Here is an 18,001-nt window from a genome sequence, read left to right as displayed (position 1 = left end):
CATAGTCAGCACACCAAATGACATACACTGAATATCCATTTATTGACACGACAGTTTATCCAATTTAACAAACAATTTTATTAACCAATACATAAAGAGAAGTCACAATAATCATTATTGATAAGCTTTTAACTGCCTATAAAGGGAAGGTTTGTACAGAGAAATGTAGAAAAACCTAGTGTTTCCCAATTTAAATATATCTGACAGATTATATAAACTCATGATATGTATTGGTGACTCACACTTAAATACATGACCTGAGTACTTGTGGATATCAAGGATAACAGTTTGTGTAATTAATCATATGGTAATGCTACACATGATGCCATACAAACATGCTTGTCATCACTTAAAAACTAAATCCTGTGTTAATTTTTTTTAACTGACATTGTCATTTAGTCACATTTTTGCCTCCAGTTCATCACATAGTGCTGTATCTCCTGCATCTCAGCTGACAGGAAATGACATTTCAACAGGAAATGAATCACACCATGCGTGAAGTTTTCTGTACTATAAGCATACACTCTTATCAATGCATTAACTTAGCCAATGTAGTGCAGAGGATTACAAACTTATGTCTCCTACAAACAACAAACAAATGTACTACTAGCTCAATCAGAAAGGAAATTTTAAAGAGATGGTGCACCTGAAATCTTTGTCTTATAACCAGTTTCCATAACAATCTCAGATGTAATAAGGTTACCGTAAAGTTTGAAGTTAATATCAGGAACCTCAGTGACAGGAAGAGCAGCTGACTTTCTAAATTGTTCTTAATTGCAAACACAAAAGCGTATATTTACAGAAATGAGACATTTTATAAACTTTCATAGAAAAAAATATTGTACACAAAAAACGTTTTATGGTTGTTAAAAAAACAAGAAGAAAAAAAAAACATCTCAAGAGTCAAGCAATATTTTAGCTGCTTAAATGTTTCTGCTTCGACACAGATTGACAGATAAGAGTGTTTCACTGGAGGAAATTAAGGTGACAGATCAGTAAGTGTAATAAAAATGTGATCGTAAAAAAATGTCTTATCAAGACACTGCATCTGCAGGGAAAATGTGCCTATCACATGAGTCCATCCCCCCCTTGTAAAGAAAATAACTAAAAAGGGACTGAAATTTGTATTCAGCTAAAAGGAGATGATTTCAGGCATTTACACGCAATTGTGTCCTTTCAACTATGTTAGAAATGAGTTAATTCTATTCTAAAAAAGGCACTGAAAATCAGAAACTCAGAGGCACAAACTCTAAACCTCCAAAAATCCGTGACTAGTAGCCACAGCTCATCCTATTAAAAACACAATTCATGTACAAAAGACGTATCACTAGCTGTCGTCCCTGTAGTAAATAATTTCCAAAAACCTTGATCCTTAAAGCACACACGTTGATGTTCAACTGTAAAGTACAAGTTAACTCAAACACTGCACTACGAAAACTGCAATTTAGGAACAAAAAAAAAAGTTAGTTTCAGGACCTCACTAAAAACAGAAAAGAAAAAAAAAACACACTGAGAAACATTGAAAATCATGGTGATCTCCAGTTATGTCTGTTGCTTGCAGGCTATACCACGAACGATGACTTCTGTTTGAACTCCCCCTGGGAAACAAACACACCAAACATCATTATTGGAACATTTTTCTTAAACATAGAAAAACCTGACAGAAGAAACATTACTGACATATAAATCACTTGGAATAACAGCAGTGTGTTTTAAAGTTAAAAACAGGCAGATTCATACGTACATCTTCTTCTTCTTCACCACCATACACTGAAGGAGGCTGGTAGAGCACATTGGGCTTTGATTTGCTGCACAGATAATTTAAAAGAACATTATGAGCTTGTCACAGAGACAGCGTATCATTTTACACATGCAATCTGAATGAAACCTGCAAAGTATTAAAAAAAAAAGAAAGAAAGTGATCTTACCTTTCGCTCTTCTCTGTACAGGGAAGAAAGGAAACAAAGTCAATGGTTGAACACAAACATCTTGTAAGCTGCACACATTACTGTATAACACCTTGCCTTTTCCCTCCTCCTACACATGACCAAAAAACATTAACATAGGGGTGCAGGTTACAGGAACAGGTTAGAGGAAGAGGAAGTTAAACATTCTTTTAAAAGTGATCACATTGTTTTTCCATTAAGACTTCCAAAATGCTGAATTTGCTTTAATTTAAAATGCAAATTCGGACAATGTGTTGGATTCAACTAGCTTCTATAATTAATAGGAGAAATTATTTCAGGTTTCCACTGGTGTACCATCTGTCTGGATTTTAGAGGACCAAGATAATGTCAACATGAATACCAGAATATTGTTGATTACAGTAAATGTGGAAGTGTACACTCACTGGGCAGGTATCCTTTCTTGTTGGCGTACCAAACTCCAAGTGCCAGTAGGCCCACTAGCAGGAGAGCCACTATTACCCCAGCAACAATCCCTCCGGTGTTCATGTCACCTTGAAGAAGAGCACAAAGGATGATGACAGAAAACTTAGCATTTTTAAACTGAAAATGAAAGTTTAATGTCCTTAGTGTTGGTACGTAGCACAGTATACTGCCTGAAACTGGGTTAAAGATGATAATCTCTTGAATGTATCCCCTTTTCATTTCATTTCATTTCATCCCTTCACTTCTGGTAAGAATTAAAAAAATAAAAATCAGAAATCAGGTCAGGCTCAAGTGAAGAGCACTTACGGACTTCCATTCTCATAGCTCTACAGCGCTGAGCAGGACCAGCACTGTTGGAAGCCTCACAGTAATACTCTGCTGTGTCCATCTTTTTGGAAGCAGGAAACTCCTAAGACAGACAGGATACATTTATATGAGTTATATTATTTCTAAAAGCCCATAAGATCGCAGCTGTCACAGTTTATACGGTGCAAGGTGAGATGAGTTGCAGCTTACCAGGTTGCCAGTGTATTGGTTCAGCCTGTAGGTGGCGTTTTTGAAGGCAGCAATCTTGCTGGGGTCAGCAGGCAGAAGGGTGCCATCTTTGTACCACTTGTATTGGGGAGGAGGTGAGCCGTCTTTGTCAAAGCAGGACAAGAGGGCTTTCTTGCCTGTTGTCACTGAGGTAGGGACCCGACACACGGGTGCAGATGGAGGCACTGTAGGACATAACATTCAGTTTTCATCAGGACCACAAAGCACAAAAACTTAAGACAAAGATGTTTGAGTCAGAATATTATTTATTTTATGGTAGTGACTGTGTCTGGGTGTAGTTACAAAGGATCCTTACCGAGAACAGTGAGCTTCACTCTGGTCTCTCTGAACTGGCCGTTGCCAGACACCTCACAGTCATACACTCCGTTATCGTTACGGGTCACTTTGGAGAATCTCAGATTGTTACCAAACATCTCCACTCGGCTGGCATATGGTGCTGTGGAAGAGTTGCAGCATTACATAACCGATAGGAAACGTCTGTCAAAGCTGCAGATTCCTCTGAATTTGTTACTTGATAATAGAAACATTTTAGAAGCTAATATGAATCACAAAACACAGTGATAGGCAATCATGCTGTTTTTTTCATCCTGTACAGGAATATTAGGGTTTTGCAGGGGGATGGTTTATGTAAAATATGAAGTGAGTTATGGACATTCAAAATCTATGTCTGCAGTCAAAGTTTTCAGAATGAGCTGGAGCAGATATGCACATGTCTTAACTACTTTTGGTCGTACTTGCACAACACATTTAGAAATGATGGTATGTTATGTCACACGTAATAGGCTGCAAGTACAACAATTTTTCAATCAATTATAGGAAACTGATTCTTTCCACCAAATTTCTTCAATATCTTTTAAACTATTTTTTGAGAGACGGACAAAATGACAAAAAGATCTGAAAATATTTGTCGACAAACAGACACAGACACAAACTGTGAACCCACTTACCTGTGATTTTCTTATCATAAACGATATATGTCTGCGAGCCTTTCATGTCCTTAAATTTCCACTCAACTCTGGCATCTGCACCAAAGTCCGCTGAATAACTGCATGTAAGGTCAACCCCTGAAATAAAGAGTTCACAATGAATCCAAAGAGAAAACACAAATCTACTGTCTTCACTTTTATTATGTAGTGTTGGCAAATAATATGTGTCAAACCCTCTTTGGCAATCACAGTTATACTTTATTCTAATGATGGCACATTTTAATATAACTTTTACAACCTTAAAATGTATTCATACAACAACTAATCAGCTATGTGGATATAGATATAGATCATTTTTAATGAAGTGCTTCATGGACAACCTAGCAGATTTGTAACCAAACATTACAAACCAAGGGGAAATAATCCCATGTGATGTATAATTTCCTGGCCTTTTCTCTATCTTCAAATGAATTTACATTTTCAGGACTCACCTTCATTCTCTTTAACCTTCACATCTGGATTGGAGGAAGTAACTGAAAAGCTGCTTACACCTGTACACAGACATTAAAATACAACAAATACAGGTAATTAGACTTTTGAAGTTCCATTACATGCGGTCACTATAATACATAATACATGGATTTTAAAGGATTGAAATATGAACAGTTCAAAAACTTGGAGGCAAAATAAAAGCACTGTCATAATATTTATATGGTTGAACACAAGAAGCTGCAACAGGTATCAAGACTGGTTGAACCAAGGCTGGGATGCAGATTACCATCACTTCTAAAGTTTTTTGTTTTAATCTGGGATCAGTATACTTGTTGGTCCCCTTTGAAAGGTTCAGCAGTTACCCTCAACTACAAGACAGGTTCAGGTCAAAAGAGGATTAATGGGACATCAAAAATATTTGTATTACCGTTTCTGCTTTATAAACTAGATTTTAAAACTAAAATGTACCAGGCTACGTCAAGACTGTTATTAATACATGAGAGGTTTAATCTCCATAGTATCACTTCACAAACTGTCATGCTGTGAAAATGTGTGACGATTGATGAACACACCCCTTGTTACGCAAAGTAAACAATAGTGAGAAGCCTCCAGGGTGTGAACCAAAAAAAGTTGCTCATTCCTTTCTGCTGAGCCAGAAACCTTCAGGTGAAACTGTCAACAGTCTAGCTGAAACTGGGTCTTTTCAGGCACAGCAGCACTGCTAAAGCACTATTTAGTCTGTCTCACCATACATGCACAAATGCATAACATTAAACCACTTGGCATGGCTTTGACTGTTGGTAGTTACAAGATTTAACTACTACCTTGCTGTCTGCCACGTCTGTGTAGGAGAAGCCCGTCAAATACAGGGAACAGCAGCACCAGCCGGTAAATCATTTACTGTATGCCGAACAAGCCATCAACGGTGCCATTGTATTTACTACTAGATACCTTATTTTAACACGTGTATCAATATGCCATTTAATAAAATGTAATAATGACAAGTTGATGTTATGTATTTTAAAGACTATAGTATATATAGACAACAAATAGTTGCCTGAGATAAAATAGCACAGTCACAGTTTTGGTTTGTTGGAGAGATAAGCCTACAGTGTAAAATGAAACCAGAGCAGTCCATGGCTTCCTTGTTTGTATACTGTGTGAGTTTCGGGCTGGAGTGATTAAAGTCCTCCAGTGTAAGATACTGGCAGCACATGCAGGTTACAGATTAATGTGGAAACTCCATTTCAAACCCCACAGTAGATTTCTCTGTATAGAGTAACAAGTGCAGTGTACAGATTTGGACAGAAGTCAAACAGCAGCACCAGTACTACAGGTGCCAACTGAGTATCACAACAAAGATGAACAGTAACCGCCTTGGAAAGCAGCTTGAAGAAATTTTGATTTATAAAAACACTTGTGAAAACTGAAACAGGGCATCAGTCATCAATCATCATGTCATCTTACTGCTCTGTCTTAATTCATGGTTCTTTTTTCTTTACACATAAAAAAAGATACTTAAAAGAACATGTTTGTGAGGCAGATTTTCCTAACTTAAGAGTGAATATTCGAAGGAGAAAACGTCAAAATGATGAATCTGAGCTTACAAAGAGTATGTGAACAAATTAGAGACTTTTGGAAATCACTGCACTGTTGCAAGACAAGACAGTAAATTTAAAGCTCCAAGTTTATAGTGTAAAGAAATGTTGTCAGCAATGCCCCTGTCAATAACCAAGGACATTATTTCAGGTTCTTTACAGGGAGAGAAAAAAAGTCCATCCACCCACAAGTCAAATTCAAAATTCAGTTCAGTCTGGAAAGCTGAAAACCTTCCCGTCTGTGTTTTCCAAGCTTTGGTTGCATTCACACATACAGACTATTATTAACACCTTCTTTACAGTTACATTTGCTCATATAAATGAATAAAACAGTGACCTCATTCTGATGCATATACACGAATGAGAAAAGTGAGAACAAATGCTATATTTTCAGGAGCCCTCCTCCCACATTTATTATCAAATTACAATGATATATTTTCTAAATGAGGAGGAACTAATCAACCTGGTGTCCCTTCCTCTCACACATGTGTGGTTTTATAGTTGTTTACAGTTGTTTTACTTTATTGCTGTCTTTTTTCTTTTTTTTTTAAAGGACATCACAGCAAAACATAATATGTCCTGCGACCACAAAAACACCAATGTTTCATTGCCACAAATATCAACTTCTCACTACATTCCTAAACCCACTGCCTGTCGCCAACTGATACAAAACAGGCCTACATTTTTTTAGACAAGGCCCAGCGTTCATTTGGGGATAATAAAACAAGTCATAAAAGCTCATTTAATATTTCATTTAGAGCCTGTGAGCATTGGCTTGATAAATATGTACTTAAATAATACAAATATAAAGACATTTAGCGTTGAATAGTCCTCAAACGACTTAAGTTTGCTGCCAAATATCTCACCTGTTGCTGCGCACACGAACAAAGCCACTGAGAGCAACCTGTTGAAACGCATGTCGACCTATTCCTTCTTCAACAACACTCCTGGAGAATAAAAAACGGCCAAAAAAATTACAAAAAACTTCCTCGCGTCGAGTATCCAACCAAGCTTCGATATGTCCAACTTTTATCAACTATGTTTACAGCTTCAATAAGCGTCTGTTCTCCCCTGCCGAGTCCGCCCAGGTGACTTCCGGGTAATAAAAGCGTCTCAGGTGTCTGGGTGACGTCAGAGTGGAAAAGCAGGTTTGACAGGAGCTACATGGCACATTTCCATACAGAGAAAACAGGGCCAAGCTCGCTGTTTGTAATTGGCCAGGTGATATTTGCACAGACTAAACAAACAACAGTCAGTGGGGTCAGGTCTCTGAACCCTCTACCATCATCAGCTGTGGGTGAGCTCTGACACTGATTTTTATGTTTCTGTAGCACTATTTAACCTCCTTTCCTTCTTCATTTTTGAGGAAAAAAACGATGACTCAGCAGCATATGGTGTGAGTAATTTGTATTAGTTTTATGTCATGTGCAAAGTTCTCTTCCCTTATATCTATCACAGCAAAAGGGAAACTCCAAGAAACCGTCATCTTTTAATTTTTTAATATTTTAACTATTCTTTAATAACAAACTATGATCATGAAAGCCATGATTGCTATCTATATTTCGTAAATGTATGTTAGATACATATTACATGAATCAGGCTTTGAAATTAATGCCAATAAATAATTTAAAAATGATAATTACATTTTAAATATACGTTTCAGATATGTTAAGACATACCAAAAAAAAGCTCTGCCTTAGAATATTAATGTCTGTCTACAGTGTTTTTTTTCCACAAAAAGAGTATCACATACAATTTCACATACAAATCAATCTTCACCTTCTCCCTCCCTGATAAATCCTGAATCTATTTTATTAAACTGTTTGTTTCAAAAGTTTAATAAGGTGTGTCCCACTTCTTTAAGTTTCCACATCACGCTTGGGAATGTTGAATATTTGACCAAGATTGGTTTCCAAAGTAGATGTGATGTCACAAATGAAGCTTGTAAGGTCTACATGCCAGATTTAAGGTCAGCACTAAGAAACTCTTCAGCAGATAAATGTGAAAACAATATTTTAGTGTCAAACTCATCACATACTGTACATCAATTCTGCACAGTGAAGTTTTGAGTGGAGGGGGGCTTCAATGTTTTCATACATTTTCAGCATGGAACAAATAAATGTCTTTGAAACAGAGGAGATAAACCAAACAGATACAGATGCAAAGTGCAGCATTTCATATCAAAGGTTCAGTAAACGTGGTCGCAGTGATGGTTGTATGGTAAATTCTTAAGATCCAATGATCATTTTAATAATTTACAGACCACCCATGCCAAATAGTGTGTTTATTGTCCAAAAAGTCTTAACATACATGTGTGTTGCTCTTCTCAGACTTTTGCCACCAGTTTCATTAATCTTTTAACCTCACTCAAACAAAACAAGAACCCACACACATTAAGATGACTCAATCATCAACCTCTCCCACTTCAATACCTCACAAGAGATGTGTGAGAAGTTTTTTAATTGATTTATAAATGGTGTCAAGGGCATAAGGCAACAAATCGCCCCCCACACTGCTTTTTACATTTCAGTAGGGACAGTCATATTTATTTCAGCAATCTTAAACCTGTATCATTGTCATTTTGTGAAATCAACTATATGCAGCCTTGATATTAACCCCACTACATTTCTTTAAGAGGTTATTGACACGCTTGGTCCAGTATTTTAATGATCATTAATAGCTGATGTCTACATCTTGCCTAGCAGGTGGACCTGCTCCACTCTCTTTAGAAACAAAACAAAACATATCGCATTTAGAAACTCTGTAATATGCAATTTGGTAGACACCTTTTTTTATGCAATGCGCCTTATGGTACTGTAAGTGCATACATTTTTAGGTGGCCCAAACACAAATCAAATCCCTGACCCTGGTGGTGTTTAAGTTATGTTCTACCCACTAAGCTACGCAGGACCACAAACTAAATGTAGTATAAAAATGTTAACAGACTGAAGCAGGGAATGTTGTGGATACTATATCTATACTGTGTCTAGCTCATGCCAAATATGACAAAGACTGACTTTTACACACCCAAGTGAACATTATATACAAAGATAGGCAGAGCTACAGAAGTCAAAACACAGACCAGTGTCTCCTGTTATTTTTCACAACCCAAGCTTGCTCGTCACCTCATTCTCCCTTATCATACTCTGCTCCCAAACTGTCCTTGATCATTCTATTCTTCTTCTTGATCATAGTATCATCAACACTTTCACAAAATGTACAGGTTACTGAATACTGAACTAATATCACCTAATAGTAAGATGACTGACAATATCAAAATATGCACACACGCATACTGTAACTTATTCACACATACGTTACCAGTCTGGTATTGGGGACAGCAACTGAAGTTATGGATTTATTAAGAATAGAGACACGGTTTCAACTCTGTTCTGGCTTCTTTAAACTCATGAGGAGACACATGACTCAATATTCAAACAGAAAGACAAAGATTCAACATTTCTGACAATAAATTAACATACAAGTGAGTTATATCATTTCCAAACCAATTTACAAATCTAAACCCCGAATACAAACACACAGACACACCCCCTCAGACAGTCAATGCAATGCAATGTACAGTCATGTTTTCTGGCTGTTTGGGGCAAAAAAACACAAATGGACTGAGGAGTGATCGTCTACCTTATTAAGATACTAACAAACACAGAAATACAGAAATAAGTAAGAAATGCATTAATAAATCAATGTAAAAAATAAAGAAATAACATTTTTTATTACCCATTTTTTTAAATGTTTCGTTTATTTGTGTATTTTATCATTTATTTAGTTATTTATTTAGTTATTTATTTTTTTGCATATGTCAGTGTTTGTCCTGCAGGGGGAACTCTCCTCAGAAACAAGTATCTGGGTGAGAGGAATGGTTACAGTTTAAAAGAAAAAAGAAAAAAAAAGAATTGTTGTCGTTAAAAACAAAAATACATTATGTTTGCCTACATTTTAACATCAAACCCAAGATCCAGATTACCATTCTATAATGTAAGATCTCCCAAAATAAAGACGTTACAACCCCTCATCAAGCCTGCGCCCCACATGAGGAGTTTCTGCTATTCCGCATGGGCAAGAAAACGCGAAGCGGTTTCTCTGTAAGATTACAATTATATCCAGAGATTTCACTTCTGCTGGATCCCTGCTCGGGGATCGGCTTATTGAAGATATGCAGCCGATGTGTGTGTGTGAGTGCAGACATACAAGTTGAGGGAATTAACTCTGTCCTCAGCAGTCATCAGTCAGCGCTGTGCTGCTGATGCTGCGGATTGCGGATGCTGCTCTGCATACACACGGGAGGAGCTCGGGATAGGGATCAACTACCAGGTAGGTTGGGCTGTCTCATCTGCAGGGTTTAAAAACAACATAAGACTCAAACGTGTCTTTATTGAATATTTAACATTTTCTGGTCGGTCTCGCATCTATCAGAGACATAGTCTGCATTGCTCTTAGAGCTGCAGTAAGGACAATATGTGGGTAGAAGTCGGCAGTTTGCTGCAGTGCAAAGTCACTGCAAAGGCGTAGTCTCGTCTGCAGCCCACCCAGATGGGCACAGGCCCACTATTACTGCGCTATAGTGGGTTCAAAAACATGTGCTGCTGTTTGCGCTTTGTTTGCACGTTTAGACCTACTGTGTGTGTCTATAGGTTCTACTGGTTAAGTACTAGGTACTCTAGGTTCTGTATGTTCTATAAATCGTGTGTTTTCTGCTTTAATCACGTGTGGTAGTCTGGTTCTGCATGTTCAAACTTTCACAGGTCATCCAGTGCTGTGAAGGTTATTGATCTGATCGTACCAATCGCCATGGAACCTCACCTGTTCGCCACGGCCTGCCTCCTGTTTGGCAGGATAATGCTAACGCACCAAACTCAGAATCACAGTATGTACGATTCTTTTTTTTTAATTCACGTATTTTAGACTGGTATGTTACTGTTAAAACTACTGGCAGTCATTGGAGGGTCCTGCAGACAAAAGTTAGATGTTGAGCACCCATTCCAGTAATGTAGCCTATAAAAAAAAGTGTGTGTGATTCAATCAAAGAGGGGGATTGTTGCACTGAAGATCTTTTTTTTTCTTTTTTTTTTAATATCTGGGCTCTAATTAAAATGTAAGTCATAAAGAGATTAGATACATGTTGTGAACTCCTCCAAGACAGCCCAAAATCCAATAACACTGCACCAATGTGTCATTTCTCAATTTCACCACAGAGTCAGTAAAGATTTAATGAGGATTATGTAATCCACAAGGTTTACAGACAACTGCTTTCTCCCAAAATTATGTGGATGATTTGAACCCAAGTCATGCCTTTCCACTGAGCTGAGTAGTTGATGGGGAGGGGTTGAACTAGTATCAACAGTGTTAGTTTCATCAACCTCTTGACTTTTTCCATGTTCATTCTCTCTTATATTGAATCACAGGGGATTTATTAAAGGTGTTTTACTTAAACTTTTAATACCTACAATAAAACAAATATCTACAAAGACCTAAATTACATGTATAAAATCCAAAGTGTCTTCAAAAACTGGTGGCTGTGACTCATGATCCGCATGCAGGATGACTGAGCTTGAGCTTTTTTTATGCAAAACATTACTCAGGTGTCTCTGCTATATTGCCATTGTGTTGCTTTGGCTTTATCTTTTACAGCGTTCATTTAAATATAAATACTACGTGCAAATTGCACATTTTGTGTTTTCTGAGTGTAACTTCTTGGTATTCTGAGTGTAACTTCTTGGTATTTTATTTTTTACGTCTCTTTCAGTGAACCCAGTTACCACACTTCTGTTCCCTCCACGTGGCCCTCAGATGTTTCCCTGTCTAACTTACATGGAGCGAAATGTCAGGGTGGACTGTGAGTTCCCACCCACCTATGAGGTCCCAGGCCCCTACTGTGAGTATCGGCAGGACAGCCGGCTGGTTGGCAGCACCTACCCCAACGCCGTCATCTATGTGTCCACTGAGGACCGCAGGAGGAGCAACGTCAGCCTGGTCACTCCCACTCTGTGCCGCCTCACTTGGGCTCCGATGGATGACGAGAAGCCTTACACCTACACCTGCAGGGTTTACCAAGGCACCGAATGGAAGGAGAACAGCATGGCCGTGCATCACAGTGAGTAGAGTCTACTTCAACCACTGATTTGATTTCTACAAACAACAGTTGAAACAATATCTAAACTCCCTTCCTGTTCCCATACAGGGATTCTTCCAATCTGCTCTGCAATAAGTGTGATGTTCAAATCTGCGCCATGGCTTTTATCACTGGTGATGTCACTTCCTGTAGCTGTGGGGCTTCTGAGTCCCTGAACTGTCCCTTTCACAGGGTAACAACTCACTGGACATTTTTTTAAACATGGTTTGTGATCCACTCTGGTTTGATGGTTGGCGGTTATCATTTCGTAAGGCATGAAAACCCCTCCGAATAAATGACACTGTAAAACATCAAGTCAACTCCAAGGAAGGAAGTACAGGAAGTACAGGAAGGAACTCACAATATTAACATAAATGACAGTGAAAACAAAGTCAACAGTGAACAGTGTTTATTTTCTGTTATGATACAACTGATTCAAGACATTTGCCCGTTGTCATGATCAGGGTCCTGTCTTGATACTAACAATCATTTAGTTTTTTAAAGAAAAACAGATCATTCTTATAGATTTATATTGCATCTTGTTGATTCTGTGAACACAAATGGGTTGGCTTACAGCAGGGGTTTTCAAAGTCTGAGACTGTGGGCCTCCCTTCAGAAAAAGTTTGGAAAAAGGTGCTATCCCCCACTCCACCCTCCATTTCTTTTTGCTTGCTTAGTTTACTTCAATTCCCGGATGCTTATGGGATCATGATTGTATTATTTGATCCCATATATCCTCAACAATTGAACCAAAATAGCCTGATATTGTTTTTTGACATACTTCAGACTACACCAAATACATAAAAAAGGTCTGTCTGAAGGTATTTATCAGTTTCTGGGAAAAACAGTCGAATCCCCCAAAATTACTGTATCTCTGAACCGTTTCTATAACCAAATCACACATAATTAGGCTATTCTACATTATCTCCATTTGATAACTAATTAAATAGCTAATGCAATGTTGTTTCACTTCCATTCACTGAGCCTCCCCTGAAACAGTTTGGACCCCCCCCTAGAAAGACCCACCCCCCTCTTTGAAAACCTTGGCTTATAATAGTGGAGATCATCACAACACAGATCTGGTGCTCTTGCAACATATAGCTGTATGTAAAAATGTGGAGAGCCCTATGATTGGGTTTTTTGTGCTACATATTCATTTCTCTCTTTGACTTCACCCCCTAATTTTAATTTGGGTTGTATTACAGTGTTACCAGTTTGCTGAACTACATTGTAACATAGACAAATATCCTGAATAATATGACTTTTGAATAACAATAATGAATGATTGCTCGGTCACTGCCTCTGCTGCTAGCTAATCTCAGATACCTTCAGCACTGTACCTTTATTCTTCTGCACACTAACACTAATTATGTTTCAACAAACCTCTGACGGTTCTTTAGCTCTGCACATCTTTATAGCAATATCAGTCTCCCCGCACCCTTTGAACAGCAATAAGACACAAATACATAAAATGATTTGGATGAATATTTCTTACTTCAAGATCTGCACCATGTGTCACTCAGTGTCCTGCAGCCTAAAAGGTTGGCCAATATCTTTTTACTTGATGTTACATGACCAGTGGAGTCAGTACAAGTGTCTGAAAACAAAATTGTCTTTCATGTAATATTCTCCATATTAAGTCATATGTGGGAGAAAAAGACAGATGAAACTAGAAAAAAACGAATGAATTTTAAATTAGTTAATATGAACCAATTGGAACAAACAGAAAGGGAAAAAAAACAATGACCCACCCATTGATTTAGCCTGTTTCTTCAGTAATAACTGACAGACCAAGAATGAATATGGTGAGAATAACAGTTGGTGGAAATATAATGTTTTGCACAATACTGAAATTCACTCTAATAATCCTGGAGTGTTTAAATTAGCTGTTGCCCATGTGCTTGTATGCATGAGATAATGTACACAGTATGTGTGTAGTATGAATGATTATTGTAGCTTCATGTGTTTTTTCAAAGCTGCCTTCATTTTAATATTTGATGTTTACATTAAAATTGCACACGCTTTCTGCACTAGCTAAACACAGACACGTTAAGGATATTTGTGGGCTCTTTTTATGCTGCTTACTTCATTCTGCCTAGATTTTGTTGTTTTCTTTGTTTTTTACTTTGGTGTCACATTTCAAACATGAATTGTGTCTGCAGTGCACTTTTGTTATAAGTTGCCACCGTCATCAGAAGCTATGCTGCTTAGTATTATTTGCAAAGAAGCACTTATCAAGATATGGTTATATTTTTCAAATAGACAAATCAAATGTTCACCAAAGGTGTGTTAAATGCAAAACTAAAAGTATAGTAACAAATAAAGGTCTGAATACATAGTAAATGTGTCCAGTATTTTCTCTGTACAAGTCACTACTTCCATACAACACATACATAATGTAATATAACACATACTCTTGTTGCTAATAACTAAGTGCATTTTTTTATCAATAGAATGTATTTGCCTGTGAAGTCTTTTAAACTGCAACAGAAAACAAATACTGCAGTAGGAAAAGTATCACACCTGGTTTCACAAGTAAAGCTATGCTGGGAAAACTGCAGCTGAAAACAATGTAAGTGTTATAGAAAATTGATACATTGAAAGTTTACTCTCAAACTTGTCCAATTCATGTCTAAAGCTCTGATTGTGTATCCAGCATGCCCCAAACACAACTTCCTTTTTACAGTAGGTGTCACCAAAGCACTGATTTGCCCCATTTGTCATTTTTGTGACATTGCTTCCAGTTTTTGTCCTGCAGAGGGGGCTGTTGTTTTGCACCAACGTGACAGTTCCCCTAAATACACACAGCATATTCATGGTATTGAGGTTATACAGGTGAGCATCTGTACGTGTCATGATGTGCTATGTGGGTGTATTTGACAGCAGATATAGCAGGGGAAACACAGGTATAAGTATTCACTTTTATAATGACTGCCTTCTGTTCAGTTTCAAGGTGTTGAAATAATATAGTTATGCATGCTCATCCTTTGCCAACACTTCAACTGAACAAAGCCATCACTAATGTGATTGAATGGTAAATGGACTGCATTGATATAGCGCCTTTCTAGTCTTCCAACATTCCCACACACATTCAAATGCTGATGGCACAGCTTTTGGGAGCAATTTGGGGTTCAGTATCTTGCCCAAAGACTCTTAGACATGTGGAGTGGAATAGTGCTGAATAACTAGTGAAAAGTTAGTACCTTTGTTCAGGTAGTGTACTGAAATACAATGTTGTGCTGATTACATGTCAATGCATTTATAATAATATTCACACTATGTAGCTATATGATCAACACTCCGTAGGAGGCCATTTTGCATGACGAGTTACTTTATTTTTAACACTTTATGTACTTTTTGATGATACGGCTACTTTTACTTAAGGTGCTTAAATGGCATTGCCACTTGTGGTATTTTTTTAACTTATGCTTCTCCAGCTATGACTAGTCAACTATTCATGTATGAATCTGGAGATTAACTTTCATAAACTGTCATAAGAAGTTGAAACCAGCTTGGTATTTGAGCAAGATCAGTCACCTCAGATTTTTTTAGGGGAAACCCAGAGCAAGTGAAGAAAACCATTTAACTGTAGCCCAGAGGCAGCACTGTACTTGATGTTTGCCACGAGGACGATGTCTACCTCACTCTCTGGCGCTCTCTCACACACACACAGGCTTCTACAGTATTCACAATTGTGTACTTTGCCAGCTATGTTACTCACAGTGATGCAGCACTGAGAGCATTTTCTTTTGATGGCGTGTGTGCATCGACCAAGATTGTGACTTACTTACACTAAAGGTTGGTCACAATGAAAATTCTGTGTGTACTTGATCAGGTACTTTTTCTGTACACAGGGACACATTCTAGTGATTTTGTAACTGTGATGGTTGACACAAGAGTGAAGTTAAAGGGTGTTAATGAAAAGGCTTTGTTGGAGGTGGGATGGCAAGAAAAAATGGAGAAGAGAGAAAAAGGATTCATTGCAGTATTTCCACAACTGGTTCATAATAAGCAGTGTCACTAACAGTACAGATATAGCATAAACAGTTGCCTGATGTCACTTCCTGTGGTAGTAAATTAACTCAAGCCAAGTGCAGTGGAAATATTGTCTGAACTATGTCATGGAAATGACATAGGCTTTAAGTACAAAGGAACAAATAAAAATACTGTGCTTGGCTTCCTGTCCTTATAAACACACTTTAATTCTGCGTCATCACAGAGTGCAACAACAAAAAATCCCCTCTCAAAATTAGAAAACTGTATAGTTTCCTTTCTTGCTGAGGTACACTGTGTGCTTCTTTTGCAGTCTGCAAATCAAAATATTGTAATAACAGGAAACTACAACAAAGCAGATTACACTTGCTCTTTAAAGCTTGGCATTTTACACCAAATGCCATTTACCGTCTTGTCCATCTTTTACCTTTTAAAGGTTCCTGTATTGAGTTTCTGCTTGGGCTCAACACAAAATTAGCACACTATGGCTTCCTATCATATATAAACATCTTATATGAACAGTTTGTCAAATTGCCAACTGTTGATTCATTTGCATGGACTTTGCCAAGACCCAGCTTTGAGTCACAGGTGACCAGAGATGTTTGCACCCATACCACCAACCTGATTTTCTCGATTTCCTGTTCAAGCATCACGTGATTGCACTGATCAGCAGGCTGCTGTCAGGTTAATCTTATCATGAATTAATCTTCATCCTGGCCTCCCCCTGAGAGACACAGAGCTGCATCACAGCTGCAATGCTTGGCGTGCATGTGCATATTGTGTTTTATATTAGCAAAGCTCCAAAGGCTCAAACCACCTAATCTGGCTTTGTGCCTGGGCCACACAGATAAATTAGCCCCGTCCCCAGCTCGCTGTGCAGCTCCTCCAGGCTACCACTCCCCCCCTGTGGGAGAAGCTATTGCCAGAGGTCCATCTTATTTATACAAGCCTGGTGGGAATCATCTCCATCAAGTCTGAGGTGAATTAAACAAGAATTCATCTTCCACTCCACACAGATGTTAAAGGTGCAGTGTGTAGAATTAAGTGGCATAGCAGAATGGACTCGGCAGAAATGGAATATAATATTCATAAGTATGTTTTAATTAGTCTGTATACACCTGAAAATAAGCTTCTTTTTTCCGTTACCTTAAAATGAACTCTTTATATCTAAATAAGCCTCTTCCACAGAAACCCCATGTTGTACTGCCATGTTTCTATGATAGCCAAGAATGGACAAACCAAACCTGTCTCCAGACAGGGCCTTACACATTTTTCATACGTTTCGTGATCACTGTAGGTTCTCCTATATGTTTGGAAGGGAGGGGAAGGAGTATTCAATTGGTTGCAATCAGCAACCTTTACTGCTTGATGCTACTAAATGCTACACACTGGTACTTTAATACAGGGTCTGCTGTTTTTTCTGCTGCTGTCAATTAAGAGAATCAACCAGGAGTGGGAGCGAAGCAGGACAGCTTTAAACCACATCTGCCTCATTAGTGATTGTGGAACAAACAGAAAATCTCATCTGGTCTGTAGTGTGTTGTGCTGCAGCATAACTTACATTCAGAGTCACAAACATGAATGTTGTTTAATAAGGCAGTTACTCACATTATGTGCACTTTGCTGTAGCCTCAATCTCAGTATGTCAATTTGATATTTTAGGCATTTGACTGATGCTGTCAAATGCAATGCACAATGTCACACAAACAGAAACGTAAGATAGGAATATTGGTGCATGTTGATTGTGTATACAACACTTAATATATTATTAACAATATTAACAATAAACAGTAATTCAAATAAAGAAGACCTTGAAAACACTAAGTGAAAGAAGGGCAGCAAAAACAGGAATATTTCAAAGGAATAGTTTGACGTTTGGGGAAATAAACTTTTTTCATTTTTATTTTTATTTTTTTA

General features: G+C 37.8%; 1 protein-coding gene and 1 long non-coding RNA gene across 3 annotated transcripts; one reads left to right on the top strand and one right to left on the bottom strand.

Annotated features, from left to right (window-relative positions):
- Positions 1-54: 54 nt before the first annotated feature.
- f11r.1 (F11 receptor, tandem duplicate 1) lies at positions 55-7,095 on the bottom strand. 2 transcript variants are annotated; one of them, XM_062433428.1, is made up of 9 exons: positions 6,828-7,095; positions 4,363-4,422; positions 3,893-4,009; positions 3,241-3,381; positions 2,907-3,109; positions 2,697-2,799; positions 2,351-2,458; positions 1,745-1,941; positions 55-1,598 (listed from the first exon to the last, which is right to left on the bottom strand). In XM_062433428.1, the coding sequence occupies exons 1-8, from the start codon at positions 6,877-6,879 to the stop codon at positions 1,925-1,927; spliced, it is 801 nt and encodes a 266-aa protein (XP_062289412.1). In that variant the 5' UTR covers positions 6,880-7,095; the 3' UTR covers positions 55-1,598; positions 1,745-1,924. The 2 variants fall into 2 exon arrangements, with proteins under 2 accessions (XP_062289412.1, XP_062289411.1); XM_062433427.1 differs by having other exon boundaries at positions 1,745-2,458.
- Positions 7,096-10,268: 3,173 nt separating this feature from the next.
- Positions 10,269-11,845, top strand: LOC133993751 (uncharacterized). Its single transcript, XR_009927077.1, has 3 exons — positions 10,269-10,293; positions 10,696-10,846; positions 11,726-11,845. It is a non-coding gene; the product is annotated as an uncharacterized LOC133993751 (long non-coding RNA).
- Positions 11,846-18,001: the final 6,156 nt, after the last annotated feature.

Source organism: Scomber scombrus, chromosome 14, assembly GCF_963691925.1.
Source record: "Scomber scombrus chromosome 14, fScoSco1.1, whole genome shotgun sequence".
Lineage (NCBI taxonomy): Eukaryota > Metazoa > Chordata > Actinopteri > Scombriformes > Scombridae > Scomber > Scomber scombrus.
Note: the sequence above shows the minus strand (reverse complement) of the source record. Positions and strands in the feature narration are given on the sequence as shown.

Coding starts and splice junctions, on each gene's coding strand:
- f11r.1 (XM_062433427.1), bottom strand. CDS start 6,879: ATGCGTTTCAACAGGTTGCTCTCAGTGGCTTTGTTCGTGTGCGCAGCA. Junction 3,110..3,240: donor AGTGAAGCTCACTGTTCTCG/GTAAGGATCCTT, acceptor TATGTCCTACAG/TGCCTCCATCTGCACCCGTG. Junction 2,459..2,696: donor AGCTATGAGAATGGAAGTCC/GTAAGTGCTCTT, acceptor CTCTTCTTCAAG/GTGACATGAACACCGGAGGG.